Source organism: Oratosquilla oratoria, chromosome 37 (genome assembly GCF_046742065.1).
Source record: "Oratosquilla oratoria isolate Oo_2021 chromosome 37, ASM4674206v1, whole genome shotgun sequence".
Lineage (NCBI taxonomy): Eukaryota > Metazoa > Arthropoda > Malacostraca > Stomatopoda > Squillidae > Oratosquilla > Oratosquilla oratoria.
In genome coordinates, this window is record NC_134813.1 from 35251550 (window position 1) to 35264617 (window position 13068).

Genomic DNA, 13068 nt, shown 5'->3' on the forward strand with positions numbered 1-13068 from the left:
TACTTCCAACATACTGCCACCCTCTACCCTTGTACATCTCATCACCTTACTTTTACCCACATTTACCTTCAACTTTCTCCTATCGAGTTTCACAGTGGAAAACCCACAGCCCCACAGTGTTCCTCATAACCTCCCATAGATCTCTGGGAAGAAACTTTAGACTTTTGTCTGTGTTGCATCAGTTCAGGACTGTTTCTTTGTCACTGGATCACAGTGGTAGGGAGAGGGATAGTATTTGCTGGCTGCCAGCTCTCCATATGTGAGAAACATAAAAATACAGTTCACGTTGATAAAAAGAGACCTGGGGGGTTGATGGGTTTTGAAAATGGGCAGCTTCACTGTCTAACTTGCAGTACCACCACGTGTGACAGAGGTCGAGGTGGTGGTGGTTCAAACCTAGCCACGAGCTAGTTGGACCAAGGGCATGGTTCATTAAATTCCATACTACAGAGTCCTTTGTAAGGGACATTGTCCTAGCCTCCTGATGGGGGGAGTTTGTGACATTAAACTGAATCATCATTACCACCCCTCCCATCTCAGTACCTGTCCCCTCATCACACTGCCTGAAATGGAAGGATCTAGTTTCTGTCCCATGTCAAACCACCTTGTTTTGCAGGTAATGGCATATGGGTTGAAAGAGAGTATTCATTTGTCTTTCTTTCAGGATTATAGAATGCAGTGAGTTAGCTATTATCCATGGTTGCTGTGATCCCTATGCAACATTAACAGTTCTTTATAATAACAAGAAGACAGAATCCAAAAGGACGAAAGTGAAAAAGAAAACCAGTTGTCCACTTTATGATGAAGCTTTCATCTTTGAGGTAGGGCATTTTTTAATATTCGCCATCTTATATATCCCTCTATGTTGATTGGGTAAACAGCATCACAAAAGGCTTCTGGAGTGATGCAGACATTTTTTGGGTCAGCCAGTTTATATGAACTTGTGTACTTAGTTGCCATTTTGTAGTTGAGGTGCTGAGCTATTCTTAATAGGGTATTGGAATAAGTGAGTTTTGATGTTATATTCTGTGTTTGATTTGTGGAAAATTTGTGTAGCTAGATTAGTAAAATAAACTTTTATCCCACCATCAGAAAAGAAGACACTAATGTCGAAACTTCTGTATATTTCGATCACTAACTGTGATCCTGTATGAATGATCCTGTGAACTGTATGAAGGAGTGATTGTGCCAACAGCACTGTATGGAGCAGAAACATGGAACATAAGAGAGAAAGAGAGAAGGAACTTGAATGTGTTTGAGATGAAGTGTCTGAGAAGTATGATGGGGGTTACTAGGCTTGATAGAGTGAGAAATGAGGAGGTGAGGAGGAGAACAGGGGTGGAAAGGGAGCTGGGAGATAGGGTGGATGAAAGAGTATTAGGATGGTTTGGACACATGGAAAGAATGAGTGAAGAAAGACTAGTAAAGGAGGTATGGAAGGCAGATGTGGAGGGAGTGAACATGAGGGGACGTACCTAGGATGAGATGGATGGGGTGAAGGGTGCTTTGGGTAAGAGGGGAATGTCTGTTGAGGAAGGACGGGAGAGGACAGAAGACAGGGGTGAATGGAGAATGGCTGTATATGGAAAATGTTGTGATGCATGAGGTGGAATGGACGGGGGAATGGGGGATGAGGTAGTGTGTATGAGCAAAAATTTTGACGCAGCCCGAAGGGATTTCTCCCCGTCCTCTCCTTTATATGGGGGGACGGAGAGGGGGGGGTCGCCGATTTAATGAAGCGGCCTTGCTGTGGATGTGCTGTGTCCTGCGACACTGCTTCTGACCCAGGGCAGTGGACAGGGTGCAGGGATGACCCGTCATCTAGGAGGTGCTAAGATGGGAGAGAGGGTGGAGGGGTGTGGAGTATTTTCGGGGATGGAATGGGTGGGAGTGATTTTATGCCTTGTCCTTTTTGGCTACCCCCCTTGTAAGGGGGAAAAAGCCTTGGTATATGTATGTATATAAATGTGATCCTCTTCAGCAGATTGAGTACATAGTAGAAAACATATATATATACAAAAAATGTGAGGTGAGAAGTAGGAACAAGGGGAGAGCTCAGGTTATGTGACCAACGCTCCACGGGCCTTGTGAGTTTTTGTCCACTTGGAGTAAAGAAGGTAGTAGTCAATTGACAGCTGAGGTGATAATGCAGTCAGGTGACCATTGAGCATTAGAAATATTGAAATTAGGGAAATGAAATGTAGTTTCAGAAGAAAAATAATTGAGTCTTCCCTGATTAAATATTTTCCTAATTTCAATATTTCAAATGGTCATTGGTCACCTGACCGCATTGCCACCTCAGCTGTCAATCGACTACTACCTTCTTTACTCCAAGTGGACAAAAACTCACAAGGCCCGCGGATTGTCAGTCATGTAACCTGAGCTCCCTTGTTCCTACTTCTCACCTCACATTTTTTGTATATATGTTTATGTCTTCTACCATGTACTCAATCTGCTGAAGAGGATCACAGTTAGTGATCAAAATATACAGAACTTCTACTATTAACTCAGTCTGCTGAAGAGGATCACAGTTAGTGATCGAAATATACAGAACTTTCGACGTTAGTGTCTTCTTTTCTGACGGTTGGATAAAAGTTTATTGTGTAGCTAGGTTAAAGAGTGATGGTAGGTTGGTATTTTTGCTGAAAATTCACTGGTACTTCTCTCCATATAGACACAATCACTTAACTTAGTGACTTATGGGGCAAACTGATGGCTGTGGCCAGCTTCCTGGGGGCTGTGGAAGAACCAGGACAGCAGATTGGTTATTTGATTGATAAATGTTTTATCACATGTTTCATTTTTTCTCATAGTTCATTGACTTGTTCACCTTATTTCAGAATGGTCAGCGATGTGGAGGACAAGATCGTGAAAACGCATACAGCCTGGTAGAAGAGGAAGCGGCAATACAGGAAATTCGTATCACCCTATATCATGACTCCTCTGGGGTCTTTGGCAATGCATTTCTTGGGGAAGTGAAGATTCCCATTAGTGATATTGCCTTGAATAGGGAACATAATGCTTGGTAAGAAGAAACATTGAATCTCTTACTACTTTGGGTGTGATCAGTGATAGGTACTTGCTAGTGTTGGCCCTGCAAGATGGACCTCAGAAATAATCTTCCTGCCACCTATTTTCAAAGCTCCTCCATCTGGAGGTACATCCCCAAGGGGATGATGCTTAAGACTCTGAAACAAGCCCATGATTTATGTCATGGGATTACTGTTGACCCAAGGAGTGTGGTGAAGTGTAGAGATGACCCTTCATTCATAGATGCTAAGACAGGGGAGGTAATTAATGAATTTTGGGTGGGTGTATGCTTTGGCTCAGCCACCTCTCTTTTAAGGGGGAAAAGGCTTTTTAATATATATTTATGTATCTATAATTCTTTACTTGCACATTAAAATATTTGAAATTATGTACATTTGTATCCATAAGCTGGTTTTCAGATTAAATTTTATTTATGTTGAAATATTTTCCTTTGTTTCACCATATACTTTTTTTCAAGAAGTGTATGGGTATTGTTACATTTTATTTGACATAGATATGGATTTATGTTAGTATTTTGCATTGATAAGTGAACTTTGGTTTCCCAGGTATTTTTTGCAGCCAAGAGACTCTGCAAATCGAAACAATAAAGGAGAGTTAGGTTCCCTGAGAATAAAGCTCCAATACACATCAGACCATGTTTTCTCTAGTCATTTTTATGATTCTCTTCGTAATCTGATTCTGCAGAGTGCCAATAAAGAGGTGAGTTGAAGACAAGTTCACATCATTTTCAGAAATGTTTGATAACAAGAATGTTTAAATAGATATGCAACTCTTGGGGAGATAGTATACTGTCTGGAGTGGACCCATGCTCTATCAGCTTCCATGATTCCTCTATAGCTCTTTCACATAAGAAAATATGAGAACCAGTGACTTTTTTCTATCTCCTCCTCTTCCTCCTGTGGCAATGCCCTGCAGCCAAGTGGTGTCCAGGTCCTTGTTGGGGGTATTGATTCCTCTAGTGGTTCTCCATCCTGTCTTTGATGGCAGTGCTGCCTCTTTCAGGCACATTGCAGTAGCATCACTGAAAATATTAACACAATACACCAATACCACCCCCAATTGAATATCTAAATGCTGAAACCAAACTCCACCTCATAGAACAGTACATGAAAATGATGCACACACGGTTCTGTGCTAGAGCTCTCAGTCCCACTCATCCATCTTATTACAAAACACAAGCTCCACCAACTACAGGAGCAAAAATCTACACAAGCAGCATACTGTTCAAACATCTACAACAGCATACTTTGAGCCTCGTGCAACACACCCATATAGAATCACACATACAGATCACAAAATAAATATTTAAAGACCAACCACCAAACACCCTACTTTACCAAACTCCCCCAGACACCAACCATACTGAGGAATCCCTCCCATGACAAACAAAAACTACAATAGCACATCTGTGTACAGGCCTTCATCCAGCTTTAAAACAATGTCAACAGAGAATAGGCTTGGCCACAGAAGTAAATTGCCCCAGATGCAGTCATTACATAGAAGACCTCAAACACCTCATCTTACATTGTCCTACTCTTGCCTTACACAGACAAGACAATATCTTAATGAGTGACTTGTGGATCAGCCTAGAGGCTTTTGCTGGTTAACTGGGAGCCATAGATCTCCTAAAAGAGAGACCTGAGGCAATGGTTGATTGATTGAAAGTGAATAGGATGATAATAATAATAGAGCCATACATATTACAGTACTATCATTCTTCAAAACAATAGATCGATGATCATTGTATAGTGATGACAGTTGAGCTTAAAGTTATCTAAACAGAAACCGGACATAAGTCCGATACATAGAAAATTATCCGTTAGGTTTCGGCGTGCACATACATATTAGATATGTAATAAAAAGCTACAGTACATATGTATAATGATGTACATTACATACATATATACCATTTCTTACCTTAAATCTAGTTGCTGCTATTTACATATGTGCAGTACAGGATCTCCATTGGATTAGTGGTGCCAGTGTGGGGGCTGGCTGGTGCATCAGCTGTATCCATAGTGCCAAGGTGGGGGCTGACAAAGGATTACAAAGGCGGAGCATGCCGACAGGAGACCTTTTGATCCATATCTAGGTCGGATGCGAAAAAAAATCATATTAATAATAAAATAATAAATAAAACTATGATAATGTAAATAACAAATAAAATGCATAGGTATAGTTAAATAATAAACAAACAGGTAAATAGTAAATAATGATAAATTGACATATGACTAATAATAAATGAAAATCAGACTGACAAATGATAACAAAACAAAAACAGGACACACTGGGCTGGCTGGTTGGTTCATCAGTTGGTTCATCAGCTGTACCTGATATGCCAGGCTGGGGGCTGGCAGGGCTGACTGGTGCATCAGCTGTACTTGATATGCCAGGCTGGGGCTGGCAGGGCTGACTGGGGTGGCTGGTGCATCAGCTGCCCAGCTGTAACTTGGGGCAAAGAAGCTGCTAATCTTGGTCTGCTTGCCTGCCATGTATTGCTCTCTTATAACAATTTCCCTCAGGAGGCATAATTGTGTGTAGTGGTTACAAGCTTTGGGGACTGCTGTATGTGGTGTAGTCCAGCAGCGTGTCCACACAGTAACGGATATGTGACATATTTTTCTTCTTCACTTCATCCTCATCCTCTCCATCACTGCTGTCACTTTCCTTAGCCTGTGTCACTGATGCAATAATGTCTTAGTCATCCATCAGTTCATAGCCATCCTGATTTTTCTGCTTGTCAATCCATTCATGGATGTCATCCATAGTGTGACGAAACTGCTGATGTTTGTCGTCTGCTTGAAAACCTTCAAAAGGTTCCACCTCCTCCATGTCAGCACGGCCAGCCTCCTCCCTGACAACTTTATTGAATATCCCATGGCAATCACAAAAGTGCCACAGCCAACAATCACTTGCCCTAAAATCAGCAATTTCTAATTTCGTGCCCAGTCGCTAAGCGGCACTTAAAATATCCAGGCTATGGATGTTAACACCACACTCTCGCTGCTGCACATACCACTTCATTACTGCTCCGTCTAACTCACATTCTTTGCCTGTTTTTATATGCTTACGCAGATGGCTGGCACTACCATGCACACTAGGAGTAACATCAACACAATGCATAGAAGCATATTCCATGAGCTTAGCCTTAGCTCTCTTGATATCTGAAACAGTTTGTTTTTTACACCATACTCATCACAAACATTTTTCACACTCAAGCCTCGTTCCAGCTTCTTCAGCAGCTCCAGCTTCGTTTGCACTGACAAATGCTTGCACATGGCCTTGGGAGGAATGTTGGTACAGACGCACACACGGTGACCTGAAAATTTGCAGACAATGGACAAGGTACACTATGTGAACGTCAAGCGGACTGCACAAACCGCAACAACAATGGTGGTGGTGGCAGATGTTCCTGCTCGCTCCACCACCTACCGGTCATCAGTTGCACTGTGGCACCACATTCAAAGCGACTCTACCAGACAAATTTTGATTTGACAGATTTTGTCCAGTACTATTTGCCTGTTACTACCGGACACCTATTGGACAAAATTTCATTTTACGGACTTTGTCCGGTACTATTTGACCGTTACTACTGGACACTTATTGGAAAATTTTTCATTTTACGGACTTTGTCTGGAATTTCACTATTACTACCGGACACACTTTTTGTCCGCTAAATCGAAAGTGTATTGCGGCACTGCTTCTGGCCCAAGGCAGTGGACAAGGTGCAGGGATGACCCGTCATCCAGGAGGTGCTAAGATAAGAGGGAGGGTGGAGGGGTGTGGAGTGTATTCAGGGATGGAATGGGTGGGAATGATTTTATGCCTTTTCCTTTTTGGCTACCTCCCTTGTAAGGGGGAAAGAGCCTTGGTATATGTATGTATGTAAACCGAAAGTCCGCAAATTCGAGGTCTGCTAAATCGAGGGTTGAGTGTAATCATGTTATGAGCTGTTTCATTTGTTTTTGTTGCAGCCAATCACATCCTCCATGGCTTGGCTCTTGGGTGAAGTTGTTTCCTACAAGCTTGATGCTGCCCAGCCACTCACTAGAGTTTTCTTCCATCATGGCCAGATTGTTCCATTTATATCTGCCCTAGCCAGATATGAGCTCTCCAAAGTCACGTAAGTCGAAGCTTTCATTTTTGTTTCTTGAAGAATAGTATAACAGGTGGAGGACCTAGGCCTCCTGCAAAAGAAAACCAGGACAAAGTATTGTTTGGTATAACAAGTGTTTAGTATTTCAGTAGAATTGTAAATGTAAGGGTAATGGGCAAGGGACTAGAGGTGGTTAAAGAAAATGGAGAAAAGTGGGAGATGAGGCCATTCTAATTTACTGATGACACTGCGCTTGTGTCACAGTCAGAGGGGGATTAAGGAAGTTAGTAACAGAGTTTGGGAAGATATGCAATAGGAGAAAATTGAAGGTAAATGTGGGTAAAAGTAAGGTAATAAGATGTTTAAGGGGAGAGGATGGCAGAGAATTGGAAGTAAGTCTTACAGGAGGAGGAGGAGGCTGGAAGAAGTGGATGGTTTTAGGTATTTGGGGCCACATGTGGTAGGCAAGGGAGGAGTGGAGGTGGAGGTAAATTGTAGATTGAGAAAAGCAATTAAATGTTTTGGGGGATTAAAAAGTGTCATAAAAAATGTGCATTTGAGAATAGTTGCAAAGAGATTATATGACACTGTATGAGGCAGAGACTTGGAATTTAAAAAAGGCAGAGAGAAGTTTAAATGTGTTTGAGATGTAATGTCTGAGAAATATGGTAGAGGTTACAGAGTTGAATAAAGTGAGAAATGAGGAGGTGAGGATGAGGTTGGAAAAGGAAATTGCAGATAGGGTTGATGAAAGAGTATTGGGATGGTTTGGACACATGGAAAGAATGAGTGAAGAAAGGTTTTTAAAGAGGTGTGGAAGGCAGAGGTTGATGGAGTGAACTTGAGAGAATGACCAAGGATGAAATGGATAGGGTGAAAGGGGCTTTGAGCAAGAGGGGAATGTCTGTTGAGGAAGGAAAGAAGGCAAAAGATAGGGGTGAGTGGAGAAGGGCTGTGTATAGATGATACTGTGATGCAAGGAAGGGAATTGGGGGGTGGTGGAGTATGTAGTGGTTATGTGTGAATGATATTTTGATGCAGCCCAAAGGGATTTCTCCCTGTTTTCTCCATTTTCTGCATGAGGGGATGGAGAGGGAGGGGTTGCTGATTAAGTGATGCCACCTTGCTGTGGGTGTATTGTGTCTTGTTGCACTGGTTCTGACCTGGGGCAGTGGGCAGGAGACAAGGATGACCCTTCATCCATAATGAGCTAAGATGAGAGGAAAGGATGGTGGATGGGAGTGGGTGTGTGCCTTTTGACTTAGCTACCTCCCTTATAAGTGGGAAAAAGCCATTGATATATAGACAGATAGGTGATTTGTCTTCTCAATATATATATATAGGGGCACCTCAAAACAGTTCCTAAAGCAGTGGCTGCAGGCTAATATGGAATTACTACTACATGATAACATCCATTCAATCCCAATATGGGGTATCCCATCTTATTTATTTAGTTATTTTATTTATCCAAGAAAAGAGGGAGGGAGGGAGGGGTGGTGAATGGGAGTGTGCTATTTCTTGCTATATTGCTTCTGACCCAGGGCAGTGGGTGAGATGCAGGGATGACCTGTCATCCAGGAGGAACCAAGATAAGAGAGAGGGAATGGGGTGAATGGGAGTGGAGTATGTGGGGATGAAATGGGTGAGAGTGGATTTTATGCCTTTGTTTTTGGCTATCTCCCTTGTAAGGGGGGAAAATGTTGGTATATTTATGTATGTATGTATGTATATTTTATTTTTTATTTTTCTTCTTTCTTCTTTCATGATAACAGAGATACCAACACAATTTTCCGAGGAAATACCTTGGTGTCGAAGTGTATGGATGAATTAATGAAGCTTGCAGGTCACCACTACCTACGCGTCACACTTAAGCCAACCTTGGACTTAATGTTTCGTGAAAGAAAGGCTTGTGAAATTGACCCATCAAAGATGCAAGTTGGAGAGTCAAGGGAAACCAACTTGGCCAATGTGCAGGTAGGATTTATGTATAGGCATTCCTCAGCTTAAGAGAATATTTGGTTTAAGATATATGTATTTACCTAGTTGTACCTAGTTGTATTATACGGGAAGGGAGCTATGCTCGTGGTGGCCCATCTTTGTATCTTTCAGCATCAAGTTTATTCTTAAAATCGTGAATAGTATTTGCTCACACTGTTTTTTTTATCTAAATTATTCCATATATCCAGCATTCTTTGTGGGAAGCTATTCTTTTTCCTGTCTCTTCTGTAGTTGTCCTTTTTGAGTTTCTTTTCATGACCTCTTGTTTTTCCATTGTCATTTTTAATGACAATGCAAAGGGGGACGGAGAGGGGGGGTCGCCGATTAAATGAAGCGGCCTTGCTGTGGATGTACTGTGTCTTGCGACACTGCTTCTGACCCAGGGCGGTGGGCAGGGTGCAGGGATGACCCGTCATCCAGGAGGTGCTCAGATGAGAGGGAGGGTGGGAGGGGTGTGGAGTGTATTTAGGGATGAAATGGGTGGGAGTGTTTTTATGCCTTTCCCTTTTTGGCTACCTCCCTTGGAAGGGGGAAAAAGCCTTGGTATATGTATGTATGTATGTATGTATTTTTAAGTAAATCTTTTCTGTGTGTGTGTGTATTTACCTAGTTGTATTTTACGGGAAGGGGAGCTATGCTTGTGGTGTCCCGTTTTCATATCTCGTTTTATCTAAACTATTTTTATCTAAACTATTTTTAAATGTGGGTAAAAGTAATGTGATGAGATGTACAAGGAGTGAAAGTGGCAGTAGACTGGAAGTGAACATTAAGGGAGAGCGACTGGAGGAAGTGGATAGTTTTAGATACTTGGGTGCAAGTGTAGCAGGAAAAGGTGGAGTGAAGGTGGGGGTAGAATGTAGATTGAGAGAAGCGAGTAAATGCCTTGGTGGTTTAAAGAGTGTAATGAGGAATAGACATTTGGGAATGGATGCTAAGAGGAGACTGTATGAAGGAGTGATTGTGCCAACAGCACTGTATGGGGCAGAAACGTGGAACATAAGAGAAGAAGAGAGAAGGAGTTTGAATGTGTTTGAGATGAGATGTCTGAGAAGTATGGTGGGGGTTACTAGGCTGGATAGAGTGAGAAATGAGGAGGTGAGGAGGAGAACAGGGGTGAAAAAGGAGCTGGGAGATAGGGTTGATGAAAGAATATTAGGATGGTTTGGACACATGGAAAGAATGAGTGAAGAAAGACTAGTAAAAGAGGTATGGAAGGCAGATGTGGAGGGAGTGAACATGAGGGGACGTCCTAGGATGAGGTGGATGGATGGGGTGAAGGGGGCTTTGGGGAAAAGGGGAATGTCTGTTGAGGAAGGAAGGGAGAGGACGGAAGACAGAGGTGAGTGGAGAATGGTTGTATATGGATGATGTTGTGACTGCATGAGGAGGAATGGGCGGGGGGTTGGGGGTGGGGTAGTATGTGTGAGTAAATTTTGATGCAGCCCGAAGGGATTTCTCCCCGTCCTTGCCTTATATGCAAAGGGGGACGGAGAGGGGGGGTCGCCGATTAAATGAAGCGGCCTTGCTGTGGATGTGCTGTGTCTTGCGACACTGCTTCTGACCCAGGGCGGTGGGCAGGGTGCAGGGATGACCCGTCATCCAGGAGGTGCTCAGATGAGAGGAAGGGTGGGAGGGGTGTGGAGTGTATTTAGGGATGAAATGGGTGGGAGTGTTTTTATGCCTTTCCCTTTTTGGCTACCTCCCTTGGAAGGGGGAAAAAGCCTTGGTATATGTATGTATGTATGTATTTTTAAATTCATGTATTGTTTTTGCACACACCACTTTCTCATCTAACTTGTTCCAACTGTCTATTACTCTGTGAGGAAAGCTGTTCTTTTTCAGGTCTCTTCTATAGCTGTCTTTTTTTATTTTATTTCCATGTCCTCTTGTATTTCTCTCATCCCATTTTATCAGATTCTCTCTATCAGTAATTTCTATGCCTTTCATGATTCTGTAAATAGCTATCAAATCTCCTCTCTCTCTTCTTTGCTCTAGTGTCTGTAGTTCAAGTTTTGCTAGTCTCTCTTCATATGATAGTTTTGAGAGTGTAGGTGCCAATTTTGTAATTGCTCTTTGTATTCTTTCAAGTTTTTTATACATTTTTTTGTACTTGGTGACCATATCGTTGCTGCATATTCCAATCTTGGTCTTATCAGGGTGATTAGAATTTTCTTCACCATTTCTTCATCCAGGTATGTAAATGCAACTTTGATTGTTCTTATTAAATTATAGGTTTCTCCAAAAATCTTATTTATATGTTTCTCAGGTGACATATTATTCATAACAATGACTCCCAGGTCTTTTTCATTTTCTACTTTTTTTATTCCTTCTTCTCCCAATTTATATGATCCTGTTATTCTGTTTTTACTTTTTCCAAATTCCATTATACTACACTTCTTTGTATTGAACTCCACCTCCCACTTCCTACTCCATTCCTGTACTTTATTTAGATCTCTCTGTAGTGATTCACAATCTTCTTCCGTGTTCACTTTTTTCAATAGTTTTGCATCATCTGCAAAGAAGCTCATATAGCTTTCAATTCCTTCATCCATATCATTAATATATATAGCGAACATTATTGGGGCCAGAACTGTTCCTTGTGGAACACCGCTTATTACTTCATCCCATTTTGAGTGTTGGTCTCTTATCACTACTCTCATTTTTCTTTCTTGCAAAAAGTCTTCCATCCAATTTAGCAGTTTGCCCTGTATTCCTCCTTCAGTTTCTAATTTCTTAAGCAACTTCTTATGTGGTACTTTGTCAAAAGCTTTTTTTAGGTCTAGAAATGCACAATCAGCCCATCCATCTCTTTCTTGTATTATATCTATTAGCCTTGAATAGAAACATATTAAATTGGTGACGCATGATCGTCCCTGTCTGAATCCAAATTGTCTTGGATTTAGCACATTGTTTTTTTCTAAATATTTTACCCATCTATTTTTGACAATTCTTTCACAAATTTTTGCTATTGTACTTGTTAGAGAGACTGGCCTATAGTTGTTAGAGTCTTCTTTATTTCCCCCTTTATATATAGGTACTATATTTGCTTTTTTCCAATCTTCTGGAACTTTACCTTCTTTCAAGGAACTGTTTATTATGCTATGTATTTTGTCTGCCAGTTCATTTCTGCATTCTTTCAAAATCCAGTTTGGTATTTCATCTGGTCCATGCGATTTTCTGACATCAAGATTACTCAAGTGGTTCAATATTTCATTCTTTGTTACTTCTATTTCTTTCATAGGGGGGACTTTCTCTTTCCATTCAATCTCTTCAGGTTGTATGTTCTCCCTTGTAAACACAGATTTAAAATGTTTGTTCATAATTTCCACCATTTCAATTTCCTCTGTGTATTCAACTCCTTGTCTTAATTTCTCCAAATCTTGTTTGTTTTTCAGTTTGTTGTTTACAAATCTGTAGAATAGTTTTGGTTGATCTTTACATTTTTCTATGACATCTTTTTCATATTTTCTCTTTTCCTCTCTGCATGCTTGTACATATTCATTTCTATAACAAGTATATATTTTCCATTTTTCTGGTCTTTTGTTTTTCTTCCATTTGGCCCAGGCTTTGTCTCTTTTGTCTTTTATCTCCCTACAACTTTTATTGTACCAGCACTTTACATATTCTTTTTCTTGTTTTTGTCTTGGGACATACTTTTCTACTCCTTTTTTATAGATTTTTGTCAAAATATTCCATTTCTCTTCTACTGTTGTATCTTCTTTGTGTATTCTTTCCCAGTTTTCATTTTGGAAGAATTCTCTTATTTTTTCAAAATTTGCTTTTTCATACATCAATCTTCCTTTTTATATATTGTTTATTTTTTTCATGTATTTTTTCTCATTTAGTTCTAGTTCTATCAATATGTGGTCACTTTTGCTTATTGGTGCCTGGTATTCTATCTTTTCCACTATTTCAGGTTCTGA

At 40.9% G+C, this 13068-nt stretch overlaps 1 protein-coding gene across 2 annotated transcripts in view; it reads left to right on the forward strand.

Moving 5' to 3' along the window:
- The window catches only part of RasGAP1 (Ras GTPase activating protein 1), a 51381-nt gene that overhangs the window by 13699 nt on the left and 24614 nt on the right, over positions 1 to 13068 (forward strand). For both annotated transcript variants that reach the window (XM_076175476.1, XM_076175477.1), the window contains exons 5-9: positions 665 to 821; positions 2841 to 3025; positions 3597 to 3750; positions 7026 to 7174; positions 8920 to 9121. In XM_076175476.1, coding sequence (XP_076031591.1) covers positions 665 to 821; positions 2841 to 3025; positions 3597 to 3750; positions 7026 to 7174; positions 8920 to 9121 — 847 coding nt within the window. The remainder of the gene's footprint in view (positions 1 to 664; positions 822 to 2840; positions 3026 to 3596; positions 3751 to 7025; positions 7175 to 8919; positions 9122 to 13068) is intronic.